This window comes from Propithecus coquereli, unplaced genomic scaffold, assembly GCF_000956105.1.
Source record: "Propithecus coquereli isolate 6110/MARCELLA unplaced genomic scaffold, Pcoq_1.0 Scaffold12, whole genome shotgun sequence".
Classification (NCBI taxonomy): Eukaryota; Metazoa; Chordata; class Mammalia; order Primates; family Indriidae; genus Propithecus; species Propithecus coquereli.
Genome location: NW_012136080.1, coordinates 6,262,101 through 6,280,009, shown reverse-complemented (window position 1 = coordinate 6,280,009; position 17,909 = coordinate 6,262,101). Strand labels below are relative to the sequence as shown.

The following is a 17,909-nucleotide window of genomic DNA, read 5'->3' as shown; positions in this document are numbered from 1 at the left end:
GATAGAGCAGACAACATCTTCAACAGTTTCCCTCTGTGATGCAAAACAGATTTCATAAAACTGATTCTTGTACTGTCCTCTGATGAAAGCTGAGAGGCTGATGCAAATGACTTCACGTAAGCAAATTTCTAAGGCAGCCAAGACAGTGGGGTCCAAGTAAGTTGCTTTCTGAGGACCTTAATGAATCAGTGCAGATGGTTCAGAATGTGTGAAGGAACCAATAGATTGCATGTTTTTCAAATAACCCTCCATCACCATCACTTTATGAATCTGAATCCAGAACATTCTGGTAGCACTATAAGCGCTGTAGTCCAACATGGTGAGATATTGATATCTTCATCTCTCTAGATATAGCTAGCGATGGTGATATATATGTAGATATATATCACAGCATACCATCAGCTATTTGCTGTATAACTTTGAGCAGGTCATTTAAGCTCTCTGGCTATAATTTCCTCATCTTTAAAATGGGAAAGTGTTTCCATTATCTAGTGCTGCATAACACCCTACCTCAAAATTTAGTGGCTTAAAAAATTTGAAACTTTTGCGTTTTAAATGATACCATCAAAAAATTGAAAAAGACAATCCAAGGATGGGAAAAATATTTGTAAATCCTATATCAGATGAGATTTGTATCCAGAATACATAAAGAACCCTTACAGCCCAACAATTTAAAAATGGGCAAAGGATGTGAATAGACATTTCTCTAAAGAAGGCATCAAAATGGCCAACAGCACATGAAAAGATGCTCAAATCATGAGTGAGTAGAGAAATACAAATCAAAACCACAATGAGATACCATTTCGCCCCCACTAGGATGACTAAAATAAAAGAGACAATGCAAGTACTGACAAGGATGTAGAGAAACCGGAACCCTCATACACTGCGGGCGGGATTGTAAAATGGCGCGGCTGCTTTGCAAAACAGATAGGCAGTTCCTCAAAATGTTAAACGTGGGGCTACCCTCTGACCTAGTAATGCCAGTCCTAGGTATATACTCAAGATGATTAAAAAGATACGTTCACAGAAAAACTTATACATGAATATTCATAGTAGCATCAGTCCTAATAGAAGTCAAATGGCCACAACCCAAATGTTCATCAACTGATGAATGGATAAACAAAACATGGTATATTCAAACAATGGAATATTATTTGGCAATAAAAAGAAATGAGGTACTGACACATGCTACAACCTGATGCTAAGTAAAAGGAACCAGTCCCAGAAGGCCACATATTATGTCATTCCGTTCCTATGACGTGCCCAATGTAGGCAAATCTGTAGACACAGAAAGCAGATTAGCGGTTGCCAGGGGCTGGGGTGGTTGCAGCGTAGGTGGGTAGTGGGTTTCTTTGGGGGTGTTGAAAATGTTCTCAAATTAGATAGTGGTGATGGCCATGCAACTTTGTGGGTATACTTGAAACCACTGAATTGTACACTTTATAAGGGTAGATGTTATGATGAGACTGATGCGCTACCTACGGCACTACCAAGGCTCCTAAGGGTAGATATTATGGTGTGTGACTTCTATCTCAATAAATTTGTTATTAAAAATTAGTGACTTAAAACAATAACCCTTTATATGTTAATGATTCTACTATATAATTTGGATTGGCCTCTGCTAGGCAGTTGTGATCTCCACACTCCTGTGCTGCCGTCATCAGGAGGCTGGCTGGGACTGCGTAATTTAAGACGCAGCACTCTCATGCCTGGCAGCTGGTGCCAGTCCTTGCCTGGGGCACCTTAGTCTTTCTTCAGGCAGCTTCTAATCCTCCGTTAGGCTACCTTGGCTCCATTACATGACACCTTACGACAGCAAGTGGAAGGCTTGAGTCCTAACCTTGGGAGTTCCAGAACATCACGTTCTACTGGTCCAAGGAAGTCACAAGGCCAGCCAGGTTCCAGGGTGTGGAATTAGATTCCACCTATGGATGCAAAAAGTGGCAGAGTCGCGTTGCAAAGGAGCATGCATGAAAGGGTGGACAGAATGCTCCTGACCATCTGTGCACGAATGAAAATACCTATTTCAAAGGGCAGTTGGGAGGATTAAACGTGATAGTGCGTGTAAAGTACTTAGCACAGCACCTGGTCCGCGGGAACACTCACTGAGAGGCGGGTATGGCGAATATTAACAAGATGCCGCTGCCACAGGTGCCACCCCGACTCCTCTGCTCTCCGGTGGTGAGAGCAGATTGTAGGCCCAAAGGTGCAAAGGTCTTTAGACATGACGTAGCGAGCCCCCCATTATCGGACGTGGGCACTGGGATCCAGAGGAGAGAAGTGACAGACTGGTCCAAGGCCCCCTATCTCCGTTCCCTCAAGGGGACTAGGAGGCCTGAGCACGAAGGAGGGTCTTTTTCCAGGACACGTGACACATCTCCGTTCACACCTAGTCTCACGCTGCTCCCCGCAGACCACGGTCTTGGCTCGGGCTGTGCACGCAGCGCCGGCTCCACTCGAGGGGGTCTCAGGGGGAAAAGGTGCACAGGGCGCAAAGTGTTGCCTGCGGGTGAAGGAAGAGGAGCTGCGCCCCGTGGTGGCAGGGAGAAGTTATGCGAACTCAGATGCTGCAAAATGGCAGCCTTAGGTCGTGCCCTGTCACGGACATGTTTGTTTGTCCACCCAGTATTTTTTTAAAATGTTGGATTAGTGGCCAATAATTAAAAATCAGGAGATTTCACATAAGCAATTCAGGTTTCTGGCTTTTTCTGCAAACCAGGAAGATCTAGCAAAGCTGGGCTGAATTTCCTCCTGGCAACATGGGCTGCTCCTTTGAGGAGGGCCCTGTGGTCTCTGGCTCACCATAGCCCTCCAGGGCCAGATCACTGTCTCCCTGGCTGATGTTTGAGTCTGTGCTCCCTCCACACCTGAACAGAGAGGGCCTGGAGCTCTAAGGAGGGGGTGGCCTAGATGCACATTAGGGCCCTTTGCAAAGAGCCTCGTTGGCTGAACCTCGGAGGGTTTCATAGGCATCCATAGGCTTCTCTGCACCGCTGCTCAAACTCTCTCCCTCCTTGTGGTCCACCCAGCCCTCACTTCTCACCGCCCAAAGCTCTGTAAGGTTGGCGGGAGGGGGCAGGAAGAGTGGGTGGACTGCAAAGCAGATGACTGGTGCCATCACCCTCCTTTCCTCATTCCCACCTCCCTCCTGTGCCTCATGGTGACATCAGGGGCCAGCAACCCCAAACACAGATGACTAGGGGCCCAGCATCTGGACTGTTTCTTACCATTCCCGTGGCATCTCCCAAATCTTATGCATTCGCATCGGCTAAGGGGTTAATGGACGCTCACTAGTACAAGATTTACTCTCCTGAAGGGAAGTCATCCTGCATTTTAACACAATGAAACGGAAGCCACCAAAGCCCCCTGGTGAGCAAGGAGATTGGAGGCCTGTGCTCCCAGTGGCTGCCTGGATAACGGAGAACATTTCACTGTTAGGCCGGGCTCCGGGGAGATCAGGTCCAGCAGGGGATCGGTCTGAACTGCAATCACTCGCTTGGCCTCTTTTGCCTGTGGTTCCCTGTGGTGGATGGCACTGCCAAGTGGCACAACTCCAAGAGGCAGCAGGCGTGGTGTTCTCTGAGCATGGCACCCACTGGAGTTGGGCAGCTCAACAGTCCCAGTAGTGGGGATGTGGATTAAATGAGAGAACACATGGGTAAATCCTACAAATACCAGGGACCATTATTCCCAAGACATCGGACCAGTTCCTTTGCCGTGCTGAAGGACAACCTCAGAGGCATGCTTAGACAACACCGAGCTAGCAGCACGTTCTTACCCAAGTGGTAGAAGCAGCTTCCAGTTATTGAAAGCTTGCTGTGGGCAAAGCACACAATGTATCTCTTTGCTTATATAATCTTTACATATCCCTCTAAAGTAACTCTACTTGTTATCCTCATCTTATAGATGAAGAAATTGAGGCCTAGGGAGGTATCCAGGCACAAAAAGAGGCTTGCAAGAAATGCTAATAACTAACATCTTTGAGCTCTTACTGTGAGTGAAGCACACAGGCTAAGTATTTCATATGTATTAACTCATTCTATCCTTCCAACATGACCATTTTACAGATGAGGAAACTGAGGTTAAGTAAGCCACATGCTCAGAAAGGGATTAATGGAGTCAAAAGCATTATGAGAAATGAGAATTAATTCCTGAAGACAGAAGTGGATCTGTGCCTCTGGAAATTGTTGAAAGGAAGGATGGTTGTCAGAGAGCTATGCCACTTGCCCAAGTCACATTAGAACAGATCCAGGATTTGAACCCAAGGCCAAAGTTTCGTCTCGTATCTGCCTGACATAACATTGGCTAACCTGACACATTTTCAAGTGAGTTTATCAGGGTGGGCGGAGGTGCAGTTTGGCTGCTCTCAGGGAATCCCCATGTCACACCCTCCTCCACTCTGTGCTGCCACCTGGGCCTACTGTCCCATTTGCCCATCCTCACAGGAGTCTGCTACCCACGGGCTGACAAAGCCCATCCTTGGATGACGGCCGTGGACCCCCACGAGCCCACGCACATAGTTGGCGTCCCCCTTCCACTGTGCCCAGGAGCCACACAGCCTGCACCATCCACGGGCCCCTCCTCCTGTCAGTGCCCACCAGAAAAAAAATGATCAACCCCTGGCTCCTCTTGAGGGCATCTAACGGGCTCTGAGACACAAGACCTTTCATGACATTCGGTTCCGCGCTCCAGAGCCCTTCTGAGGGCGCTGGGCGTTCTCAAACCTCGGGCTGGGTTTGCTCAGAGCTGGTGCTGGTCCTCCCCTGAAGTGCCAGATTATTTCCCCAGTTCTCAGCTGTTGTCCTGGCAGTTCTGAGTTGCCTGGAGAGATGCCTGCAGCTGTGTGTTCATGTCTCGAAGGCCGTGTGAGCGGCTCCCCGGGGAGGGAAGGAAGGGCCCTTTCGGAGCTGAAGCCAGGAGTCCACCCCCACAGGTGGGAGGCGCCCCGGCCCCCCCCGCAGCCTGGAGACAGCTTTCAGGCGCCCACTTGGCCTTTCACCCATGAGCAGCCTAACTGGACCCCACTCCCGCTCCTTGCCCATCTTCCCCTCTCTTCTGTGAAGAGAGAACAACAGTTATATCTGTTCATAAAACCCAGAAATTCCTGGAGCAAGAGGATCTACGAAAGTCTCTTTGAAATGCCTGCTCTCCTGAGATGCCACCTCCTCCTGCCCCCTCCTACGGGAAGGGTGCCCAGAGAATCCAAAAACACAGGATTTCAAGGCCGGAAGAGGCTCAGAGGAACACCTTGTAGTAATGGGGCATCTATCAATCATAAAGCAAACACAGTGCTTGCTCTGCCAGCCACGTTCCTAGTGCTTTAGAAAGATCATTTAATCTCCACGCGGCCCTACGGACTGGGTGCTATCGCTACCATTCTGATGACACCAAAGCACCCAGAAGCTAAGTGACTTGCCCAGGGTCATTTACACAGCTAGGCAGTGGCGGAGCTGCAGCGTAGGGAGAGCTCCAGCCCTGTAGAGAACGTTCTGTGAGGCCACAGAGGGGGAGTCGGGTGCCCTGGTCACCAGCTACTTAGCAGAGCAGGAAGTTCTCGTGTCTCCTGACTTTGGGGCGTGTGCACGGAGTGTGGTCTTAAAGAGCTAGATTCTAAATACGGATTTCTTTCTGTGGTGGAGTCCCCGCTATGCGCCAGGCACTGTGCTAGGAACTTTTTCAGACTTATTCCTCACCAAAGCTCTGAAGTGGCCACTGCGCAGATGGAAAATCACACTTGAAAGCAGTTCAGCGGGTGTCTTATGCTATACTGTAGCATAGTTGTCTAAATACAGCAACAGTTTACGAAGATGATCAGAAATATAATATTCATGCTAATTATATCTTGTTATTGTTCTTTGGTTCTCACAACAGGCCTGAAGTGTAAATATTGTTATCCTTATTTTTCAAATAAGGAAACTGATGCTTATAAATATCGAATGTATTACCCAAGGGAACTCAGGAAGCAGCAGGGTAAAGATTTAAATATAAATGTGTCTGATTCCAAAGTCTAAGTTCTTTTGACCACATTACTACAGAGATACACACACACACACACACACACACACACACACGCACACACACACACACACGTGTGTGTACATGCCACACACTCGTGTTGTTGCCAACGTTCATGTTCTGCGCATTGGGACCGAGAAAGGAGCCGGGCAGAGCTGGCGGGCACGGCTGCGTGCTGCCCCGAGAGCAGACATGTCAGACGTGGTTCCCTATTAAACTGTCCCCACAGTCCTCTCCGTCCCAAACTCCTTTCCTATCTTAGCTGGCTCACAGCCAGCCTCCCGGCAATATGCCCAAACAACAGTTTAGGGGGTTTTTTGCATCCACTGAATTCACTGAAGCAAACCTTGTTTGCACAGCCACCAGCCCTAGTCTCAGACCCCTGGATTTGCCCCACACCCATGACACAGAGGGAATGGAGAGGACACAAAGGAAATTTTGAACCTGTTTGTGAACAGTCTAGAGCAGCTCTGAGGGCAGGGCAGCAATTCTCACAGCCAGGTGGCTCGGAGCAGGAAGGCTCCACCAGGGGAGGGCACGATGGAGGGGACAAAAGACCTCAGCAAAGATGGTAGCATATACTGGGGGACTCTCAGTTATCTTCCTAAAACCTTACAGGGAAGCTGGTTCCACTTTGGATGTGAACAGCCCTGACCGCAGACTGTAAATGTTCATATAAAGTTCATTATTTTATTTATCTTAAGGATGGTTCTAGGGACACTGTCATCCATTTAGGGACTGCTTTCTAAATTCCATAGGAATTTCTTTTTAAAATTAGTGTTAAATGTAAAAACTTATCTGTATTTGAGTTAATAGTATTGAACCATGTCAGATTTCTGGTTTTGTTTATCGTGAATGGTTATGTAAGGTATTATTAGTGGAGGAAGCTGGGTGAAGGGAACACAGGAACTCTCTGTACTATTTTTGCAGCTTCTTGTTAGCATTAAGCTATTTCAAAATAAAAAAGTGATACATTGAAAGAAAAAAATTACTAGGAAAGGAGTGTTTTCTTCCCCAAATACTTTCTCTCATGGTGATAATTCTGTTGCTGAATAAACTTACCATTTTACTTTGGCTACCAGGAATCTCAGAGTCAAATTTAAAATTCATTCTAGAAATACGTAGGCCCTTATCGCTTATATGTTTATGTTCTTTCTCCAAATGTTGACTTTCTACACTTATATTTCCCTGGCTCCTGACTTTTCCTCCTTATTTTTATTTTACCATCATTTTAAGTATTTGTGTTGTATATATTTCTTGTGAGTGGTTTCAAATCCTTTATGAAAGATATAGTGTATAAATACATAAAATAAAAAAAAATTAGCCAGTTTATGAGATTTTTATGTGGTTTCGAAAAATCATCTGGGAATTCTGCTTTACTGTTACCTTAAAGCACCTACCTAGCACCAATTCTCCCCCTCTACAGGGATTTTGCGCTGAAACTCACACACGGGTTTCCTGTGCGTTGGGAGTTTTCAGCCTTGGTCAGGATGGGCACCCGGCAGAGGGGCGCTTAGCTAAGGAACAGCATGGCTGACACTGCTTTGGGTGGCCACCCTTAGTCGAGATGTCACCGTGCTCTCAGTTCCACCTTCACAGATGCCTTTAGATGTCAAAAGTTTGCGGTTCTTGAGATAACCCCAATTCAAATGTCCCTTTGAGGAGGGACATGGTTTTGGCAGCAGATGCAACCTAAAAAGAAGAGCTTTGGAAACATATTTTAGGGAAGTGCCTTTTGTGAGCAAGTGTGAGCTACCCACTGCTCCACGGAGCAGGTTGTTGTTATAATTCATTCCACCGTGGACCCACTCAGACTCTCAACACACTGAAGCAAAGCAAATACCAGGCAACCTGTTCGCCTGGGGAGGAGATAGGGGAGCACGAACAGCCTCTTGGCAGAGGTAGCTCCGTGCACACCTGTGTATCCGGCCACGAACCAGCAAAACGGAAAGGGCATCAGAGCTTCGAAGGGATAATTTCCAGCTCTGCCACTTACCAGTAATGTGACCTTTGCTGAGTCTTGCCTCCCCTCGGAACCTCAGTTTACTCATCTGTAAAACAGGAGTGAGATAGCCCAACCCACAGATTTCTTATCTGATGAATGCGCAGTGATGTGTGTAAGGGGCCTCACAGGGTGTTTGGCATGTCGCTGGCACTCACAAACATTCAATCCTTGTTCCTTTTAAATAATAAGAGCAAATGCTTATTGTGTGCCAGGAGCTGCACTAGGTTGTAGAAACACAAAAATAAAAATAAAGCAAATAGTGTCCTCCCTTTAAATGGATGACAATAGTGTCCATAGCACACTTGAGTGTGTGCACCCTCCTACTTAAGCCTGACCACAGCCCTGTAAGGTCGGCGATGTTGTCGCGCACTCCCATTTCACAGATGAGCACAGCTGTCAGCCGCAAATGGTGGCAACACCCCTCAACTATTATGCAACAACAGGAGCATGGAGTAAACACAGTAGAGGAGCTCTTGGCATCTGAGGCTTGGGAGGTAGTGGGCAGCGCTGCTGTGGGGTATAATGGGCTCTCTTGACGTGGACATTTTAAGAGGCCCCAAATAGCGCTGCTGCGCTGGAAGGAGGCCCTGAAGATGGGAGCAGCCTCAGCCAGGGCCCGGGCGTGAGCCAGAGTGCATGGAGTGTTCCTTACAGCCTTTCCTTCCCCATGGCTCCCTGGTTCTCTTCCCTGCAGGTGTCTGCAGCAGCACCCTGGGGACAGCCTGCCCACAGCCAGTGTCATCCTCTGTTTCCATGACGAGGCCTGGTCCACCCTCCTGAGGACCGTGCACAGCATCCTGGACACAGCGCCCAGGGCCTTCCTGAAGGAGATCATCCTGGTGGACGACCTCAGCCAGCAAGGTAGCTGTGGCTGTCCCCCAGGCTCCCGGAGGTGGAGACAGAGAAGTCCCCCGCCTGGCTCCTGGGTCAGTGGTTCTCAGACTTGAGCATGCATCAGAGTCATCTGGCGGGCTTGTTAAAACCCTGATTGCTGGGCCCACCCCCAGGGTTTCTGAATCTGGCACTGGGCCCAAGATTTGGCATTTCTAACAAGCTCCCGGGTGATGCTGCTACTGCTGGTCCATGGACCACACTTCGAGAACTGCTGCTCTAGTCTTTGGCTTGAGGCCTGAGTTCTAAGGGGGATTACAGAGAGCAGTGAGGGGTCTCTGTTAGTTCTTTCTGGGGTCCTCATGCCAGGAACTTGCCCAGCGTGGCCATGGCAGTGAGCCAGACTAGCTGGAGGCTCTGGGAGTGCGCGGGTTCCTGAGGCACAGCTGGCCGGGTACTAGGCTGGACTGAGGAACAGGTGCAGGACTGGGCTGGGCTGGCCAGAGATTCTCCAAACTCTCAGCCAGGGCAGAGTCCTCCCGAGAGCATACCTGTGGTCCACCCCCATCAGCTGATGAACTGTGTCACGTCAGAGTCCCCGAGGGACGTGGGAAGTGGAGGAGCTGGGCTGCAGGAAGTGGGCAGCCTCCAACATCCTCAGTTCTGGCCAGTCCCACCAGTGGGGACCTGCACCCCATGCCCGGCAATCTGGCAATCCAGCTGCCGCCCTCTCCAGCCAGTGGCCCCGTGTCTCCTGCTGACAGTGGGGCACAAGGCCCTTCCCACACCCAGGGGTGGCACTGGCTCGTTTGTCCCCAGGTCACTCCTCTATGTGCCTGCTGAGACCCAGAGCCCAGACGAGGGCCACCATGCATAGTTTTTGTTTAATCCTCACGGCCACCGTGGAGGCAGGGCTTGCCAACCCTACTTTACGTATGAGGAAAACCGAGACACAGAAGGATGCTGTGGGTCGCCCAGAGCCACCCCAGAGTGTTGTCAAGCAGATGGTCGCGACAATGTAGTACAGTGTGGTAGAGTCAGCTAGACGTGCTTGAGGTTATACGTCTGGGGTAGTGATACCCACACTGAATCATTAAATCAGAAAATGCACGTGATGCCCAGACCTTAGGAGACCCTTTATAAATGGGAATCATTATTAGCGCTGTTTCCTGGGAGGAAGGGGTCAAAGATCACACCAGCTCCTTCTGAGCACTGGACCAGCCAGGCATGTGGCATTCTTCCCTGCTTCAAAAACTCTCTGAGAATGTCAAACCACCATCGAAGTCCAGAAGTTCTTCCTTAATCTATTCTGGACCTCTCTTGCTAGAATTCTATCCTAAATAACACTAACAAGGATTATAGCTAGAGAGAGTTCAGTGGTCAGCCCATGCAGGGCCTTGTGAAGTAATGTTTGGTGGGAATATTCGTGAGGGATTATGCTTGGCTGCTTGGAACACAAACCTGCCTCAGTGGCTTAACTGACCAGTAGAAATTTATTTTTCTTACAGTACAGGAAGCCTTTAGGTTGACAGTGCAGGACTGGTCTGACAGCTCCACAATGCCATCGGGGACCCAGCTTCTTCTTCTTTCCACTTAGCCATACTTAGAGTGTGGGTTTGGCCTCATAATCACAACAGGGCTGCTCTACCTCTGGACATCACAAACACATTCCAGGTAGGAAAAGGGCAAAGAATAGCTAGGCAGAGGTTAGTTAAGTTTGTCCTTTTAGAATAAAAATCAGTAAAACAATAGTTTTCCCAGAATCCTCTCATCCAGTTTATTTCTACCAGGGCTGCTGCCTGCAGCAAGAAAGTCTTGGGAGATAAGTGCTTTTAGCTGCCCTGAACAAAATCAAAGTTCTGTCAGTAAGGTGGAAGGAGAGGATGAGTGTTGAGGAAGACGACTAGCAGTTCAATACAATGAAGTCGCTGAGGGCTGGTTCTCAGACATGTAAATTCGAAATTTTAATAGTTCAACTAACAGAGGTCCCTCTCTAGGGAATGGACCAGCGTTAACAATATTACCAGAAAAATAATTATGAAGTAAATGTACAACAGTTTATCACTGAGAATTGCAATAGCCAAGTGACTGGGAATCCTTATGTCCACAGCTGGGGACGGATACTTAGAAGACAGCTTCCCAGGGGAGGAGCACAGGGGGTCTGGTGGGGCTCTGGGGCAAGGCTGCCTGAATCTTCCCTGGCCTCCCTGGAGATCAGCTACAAAGGCAGCCAGGCTATTTCTATGCATAGTCAAGACTGCCTCTGCACTCGGGAACTGGGGGAAATTCTTGCTCTTTGGCTCAGTTCTGTTCAACACAGGTGTACCGAACGCCTTCTGTGAGCCAGCCCTGCACTAGGGGCTGGAGCAGAAGAGATGCAAGAGGTACAATCCCTGCCTTGGGAACATCTTAGTCCAGTGGGCTGGGGGCTCCCACTTCCACAACTTCATGGAGGCCACTGCTTGTATGTGAACACATTATTCCTTCCATCTCCATTGGTTTGTTCCTCCTGGCACATGAGTGTGTACACAGACCCACACATGCACACTCTTACACACACACAGTCAAGTTTTTCTTATCTTAAACACAAAACTTAACAAGTCTCTCTCGTTCTTTCCATCACCTTCTGTTTAGGCCTTTTTCTCTCCCTTCCCCTATAGAGCCGTCCTTCTTAAAACGCTGTCTGGACTCTTGGTTCACCTCCCACTCTCTCTCCAATCCATCGCGTTGCAGACTCATCCTCCCACTGCAATGAGACCTCCTTGGCCAGCACCACCAATCACCTACCAGCTGCCAAATTTATTGCATCCTTCTGCCTTTAACTTCCTCGGCTGCTGTCTTAAGTCGGGTTTCCTGAAAGCAGAGCCAAAAATGGGGATTCATGTGCATGTGATTTTTTTGAGGCTGTACTCACAGAGGAAACCTGCAGAGGAGTGAGGGAAGCAAGAGAGACAGAGGGAGGAGCTGAACAAAGACATGGTTTCAGGTGAAGTCCAGCCACAGCCTGATCTTGTGGGGAGCTCTGGGGTGTAAACTGCACTGTGGAGTCCGTCCTGCTTTTGCACCCTGCAATGGTCAGTCATTGACCCCGGGCACCTGGGGCCAGGGCAGTGTCCTGCAAGACTCACTGGCGTCTTCAGGAGAAGCAGTTCTAACACCCCAAGGTGAGTCTCCTGGGAAGGGTACAGATTGCAACTAGCACCCACAGCAGCTGGGGACATGCAAACCAAACCAAATCAGTTAAAGGATCGCGGGGAATCTGAGTAGGACACCAACCTCCTGCTACAACCTCCTGCTATGCTTAGAAAATGTTAGCAAGTTCTCTCCTCTCCTGGTTTTATGACACCATCCCTCCTAGTTTTTACCGCACAGAATCATGGCCCACCCCAAACTAAGGAAGTATCTTACACCTTAGCAACAACCACACTGCAATAACATATTCACTTCTCGGGACCCTCGTGCTCACCACAGCTTCTAAGGGAGAATTGCTGACAGTGATCTTAGTGATGGTCATCATGGTCTCATTGGCTATAGCACCTGTCACTCCACTGACCACAGCCCTGTTGCTTCCAGGACAACTCAAATCTGCTCTCAGCGAATACGTGGCCAAGCTGGAGGGGGTGAAGCTGCTCAGGAGCAACAAGAGGCTGGGTGCCATCGGAGCACGGATGCTGGGGGCCACCAGGGCCACGGGGGATGTGCTGGTCTTCATGGATGCCCACTGTGAGTGCCACCCGGGCTGGCTGGAGCCCCTCCTCAGCAGAATAGCTGGTGACAGGTAACTCACCCCCCGGGGTCTGCAGAGCGAGAGATGGGACTGGGAGAAACAGTCTCCAGCCTCAGCCACGCACAGAACATCTACCCACAGCTTAAGAAAGTGCCTGGGTCTCCCTCATTAGACAGTAATCTATTCCTTTGGGTTTTTCAGATGTTTGACCTTGTAAGAAGCACAGAGAGTTGGAGTTGAAAGGGAGGTTAGAGGCCTTCTAGTCCATCTACCTTGTTTTATAGACTAAAGAAACTCAAGCCTAGAGAAGAGCTTCTGTGAAGTTGTAAATATTCAAAATTGTATTAAGTTGCATGGCGAGGGTAACACCTTACCATGGCTATCATTACCTTTGATGAAATTCAGCAATTTTAATCCAGATTATAACATAACCTGGAGGAGAAAATCTCTAAACTACATGAGGCCATAGATTACTTATCCATAAAAAGAAAGTATTAGATTCTGTGATCACTAACTTCACTGAGAACTAGCTTTCTTTGTTTCTCTGGTTTGTATAAGGGGTCTCTAATTTTCTAACTAAATTGGACGTGTGAGGTTGGAGAGGACTGTATTACACACCGCACCGACAGACATCTTACAATGTTTCTTGACCATTTATTTCTCTGTCGTCCTTCCCGCATCTTGCTGGCACTCTTTCCACTTCCTTGCTCAACTCAAACCATTCCTAAGCATGTCTGGTCAACCTCAATCTGAGTGTCCTGGTGGCTAGCCCGCTCTGGGCCACCTCAGGCATACCCCTTGGGGCTCAGCCCTGACACACAGTAGAACCTCAGCAAATGGTTGTGTGATGGTGCCCAGCCAGGCCGGACTGGTGCTAGAACCAAGCCTATGACTTCTCTTCTTGCACGCCTACCCACGGTAAATGCTTGCTGTCTCATTTGAAGTTGGGGGTGAACACACACAAGAAAAATTTCCCGGACTACACTGACATGGATCCTAGAGGTATAGGAGTTAGCATCCTGCCAACTGGAGGACGTTTCAACAACACAAAGTCACTTGTTAATAGTTCAGGGATTCCATTTTAACAAAGAAGAACAATCAGAACTCTAGTGAAACTGAGATGGACTTTTACCCAGTTCCATGAGACAGATTACTGCCCACTCCTGGCTCACATCTCATGAGAAAAGGAGACATGCATACATTCAGGACCAGAAGTAGGATGAGAAAATGCACAAACGCCACAAGGCTGCCATCTTCGATTCTGTTTCATGCAAGGGCCCAGCTCAAAGTCCAGAGTATCACTGAGCCGGACTCTGAAGCTGATCTCACCCATTCCCCATCTAATTCCCACCGCGGGACCACAGACAGAGGCTCTCAGAGGGACCTGAAGAACGTCTCGTTCTACCTCATGATTTCACTGTGGAAAACCCCAAGCTTCAGGGAGGGCAAAGAGACCCCCTCAGGGTCACACAGTCACTTGATAGCTGGGCTGTTGTCCATGCTGCTTTTATGCGGACATTTAGAAGCCCAGTAGTTAATATTATTCGACCTTATGCATGTGTAGCCCTAGCAGACTTCTTTTATATGCATTCTTTCCCCCAACCCCGGTGAGCTGCCAAGTTGTTTCCCATTTGAAGACTGGTCTGGCCCCTCTCTGAGAGACATCAAGTCCTTAAGGTCACCTAGAGCTCAGCCAGGGCCGGTCCTGCTCAATGAGAAGTAAGGTGAGACAGGGACCAGAGCACCTTCCACCCCTCTGCCCTGCGAGGGGTTAAATGATGGACGGCAGTCTGAGGAATCCCATGTGTGTATGTGTCAGCGTGTGGTGTGTGTGTGTAAGTGTGCAAGCAAGTGTGTGTGTGTGGTCAGGATGCCTTCTGGCCCCCCAGAGGAGCAGCCTTCTTTGGGTCTGATACCCCAAGGAAACTCTCCACCTGCTGTCCTACTCCACACCCCTTAGCATGACAGGTCCTCGAATCTGTCCCTGAAGAGCCAGCACCAGTCCTGGGATCACACCTGAGCCGCAAGAGCTCTGGGAAGAGAGAGTTCAGAGCCTTCTGCTTCTCAGTGTAAGAGATTTTCCACAAACACTGCCAATACCCATCAACTTTCAAAATGGCTATGCATTGTGGACCCGGAGGAATATCCAGACCCAAGAAAAAACAAAGAGGGATGAAATAAACTAGGGCTTCTTTATTGTGGTAAAAAGTTCGGTTGGGAAGGTTGAAACTGCAGTTGGCTTTTGAGTATCTGGACAGCAGCATTTTAGTTGATCTCACACATTTCAGCGAACCAGTCTTTGTTGGCAGCTTCACTCCCTCAGACAGAGCGAGGGTTTCTTATGAAACCCAAACATTTGATCTCCTGGAACTGAGAAAGGCTTAACAGAGGATCAACCATGTTCCTGCCTGAGAGTTAAAACTCAAGTCACAAGTGAGAGAAGGATGGAGTAAGCAGACTCTTCTAGCTCCTTCCAAGGCAAATGGGGTAGCTTTGCTGTTTTGCTTTAAGTGAATTTCAGGAACACCAGACACATGTGTAGGTACAAAAACACAAAGTTAAATACAAGACTGTGGGGTTTTTGTTTTAATTAATCTCTCTCTCAGAGTCACTAGATGGCAGTTACTCACTAATTCAGCCCTGCTTGGGCAGCCAGTATGTCCATGGGAATAAAAACCAGAACAGAAAACATCTCACACTTCATTCATTGATATTTTATTTTTCATCTCTATCCAAAATGTACTCGAGGAGGCTTATGATTAATCACTTACGTACACAGTTGAATAGAGGAGAAAGGAAATTTCAGAAAGGAAGAGGGTATTGGGAATTAGGGATAATACAGTTATTAGAAGCGAGTTTTACATGTAACTCCAGAAAGACAAAGCAAAAAGAGAAATGCGATGAATTTTAGAGTTCTCGTTTTCTAATAAAAAATAATACACACCTTTGTTAAGAAGTACACAGCACAAGGTCTAGGATGAATTGATCGTGTGGACACCCGAATGCAACTTCCTTTCTTACCTGTTGTGACTGCCAAAGATGGCACAAATTTCGTGTGATTCTTCACAATCCAGCCACACACTTCCTTGGCTCTTGATTCCATAATTCCACAAAATGCTTTACCAATAGCCAAATCCATCCCATCTGCCTGATTCATTCCACAATAAATAGAGACTCGGGAGGAGGTCTGGGTGTCCCCTCCTTTCCTCCCTGGTCTTACTACTCAGTTTTCTTAGGTCAATGCAGGGTACCCCAAAATAGCAGAGACACAGATGGATTAACTTCCTCTTGCCTTTCCGTGGAGCAATGCAAAAAGGGCAGGAAAGGCATATTAAGATCCTTGCTGTAAACATAGGCCCCACTACTCACACCAACGTCAGTCCCTCAGGGCCACAGATTAAAGCAGATAACTGAATCCCAGGATAATCTTAGCCCTCTCCGCCTGGCCCATGCTCACTCCAGCCCTGGCTACCTCCAGCATGGGTGGAACAGAGATGGAACCGATGGCGGTGTAAGCGTAGCGTGGCTGGTGTCTCTCCTCCCAGGAATCTCACACGTCTTAGAGTGGTACCTGCCAGCCACCCCTAAGTTCAGGCCTGATCCATTCTATTGCACAGATTTGAGAAGTTAACTATCATGAATGGCCAGAAAAAAATGTGATTAAGTGATCACCTGTTTAGTTAAAAGGTGAAATTTCTAACCTATATCAATTTCCCATGTCACTCTCTCTGTGGCAATATCTCCAGGCTGTGCAAAGAAATTGGGATAAAATACAATCACCAACAATAGCAGGAAATGAGCAAGTAACCTAGACTTAGGACTTTGGTTTGCTTATAGACACCTGTGCTTATATATATATGCATTAACACCAGGGACAACTCCAGGGCTTGGCAATCCTGGTTCCTCAAGCCAATCAAGTTTTATAATACAGGGAAGAACAAGAACTGGACCCTAGAGTAGAGGTCTAAGAACCCTCTGACATTGTGCACAAATATTTTTACACGGGCATGTGAAGATTTTTCTAAGGAGGGATCCATACTTTTCCTTGATTCTCAAAGGGATCAAAGGCCCCAAAAGAAATTTAAAACCATGGTCCTAGAGCATCACAGAGAAAGACTTTTATGGAACGTAGTTTAACCTTCTATTTTACAAATGAGGAAACAGAGGCCCAGAGAGGTATAACAGCTATCTCAAGCTCACACAGCTCACTTATTGGTGGCAGAGCTGAGCCTAGAACCCCATTCTTCTGTCTCTCAGTGCTGTCAAAAGAGGTTTTATTATCATTATTATTTAGAGACAGGGTCTTGCTTTATTGCCCAAGCTGGATTACAGTGGTGTGATCACAGCTCATTGTAACCTGGAACTCCTGGGCTTAAGTGATCCTCCTGCCTCAGCCTCCCAAGTAGCTAGGACTAAAGGTGCGCACCATGCCTGGCTAATTTAAAAGAGGTTTTGAAAGAAAGGAACAGACAAGAACTTTAATAAAATGGGCCCCAATTCCTCATGGATAAACGTATTTTCTAGAAGAGCACTGTACAATAGAATAAAACATGAGCCACATATGTAATTTTAAAACTTCTAATAGTCACATTATAAAATAAAAAGAAATATGAGATTCATTTTAATAATATATTTAAGTAAACCCAATATATCCAAAATATTATCATTTCAACATGTAATCCATATAAAATTGTTGAGATTTTTACCTTCTTTTTTCCACTAAGTCTTCTAAATCCAGTGTGTATTTTCCACTTACCCCACATCCCAATTCGGACAAACCACAATTTAGGTTCCCAATAGCCACACAGGTGGCTGGTGGCTGCCACACTGGGCAGCACAGGCACAGACCATGTTTCCAGCCCCCAGCAAGTGACAGGTTTGTATCCCTTGTTTCATTCCACCGTTCTTTCCAGGAGCCGGGTGGTGTCCCCAGTCATAGATGTGATTGACTGGAAGACGTTCCAGTATTACCCCTCCAAGGACCTGCAGCGAGGGGTGTTGGACTGGAAGCTGGATTTCTACCGGGAGCCTTTGCCGGAGCGTGAAAGGAAGGCCCTCCGGTCCCCCATCAGCCCCATCAGGTAAGGCCCATGACACACCCAGCTTGTCGTTGGTCAGACGCTGCCGCCAGACGGCCTCGGGTCTGATCCTGGCTCCTTGGTTTTCCAGCAAGTTACTCAGTCTGTGCCTCAGACTCCTCATAGGTAAGTCGAGAGCAATAATAGTGTTTACTTAATAGGGCTGTTTGAAGATTGAGTGAGTCAATACATGAAAAGCACTAAGAGCGTGCCAGGCACTCGGGTGTAGGTGTTAGCGCTGTCCTGTTGTATT

General features: G+C 47.9%; 1 protein-coding gene across 2 annotated transcripts in view; it reads left to right on the top strand.

Moving 5' to 3' along the window:
- Positions 1-17,909, top strand: part of GALNT15 (polypeptide N-acetylgalactosaminyltransferase 15) — a 48,565-nt gene that overhangs the window by 11,520 nt on the left and 19,136 nt on the right. For both annotated transcript variants that reach the window (XM_012663657.1, XM_012663653.1), the window contains exons 2-4: positions 8,715-8,881; positions 12,425-12,629; positions 17,492-17,659. In XM_012663657.1, the coding sequence (XP_012519111.1) occupies positions 8,715-8,881; positions 12,425-12,629; positions 17,492-17,659 (540 nt within the window). The remainder of the gene's footprint in view (positions 1-8,714; positions 8,882-12,424; positions 12,630-17,491; positions 17,660-17,909) is intronic.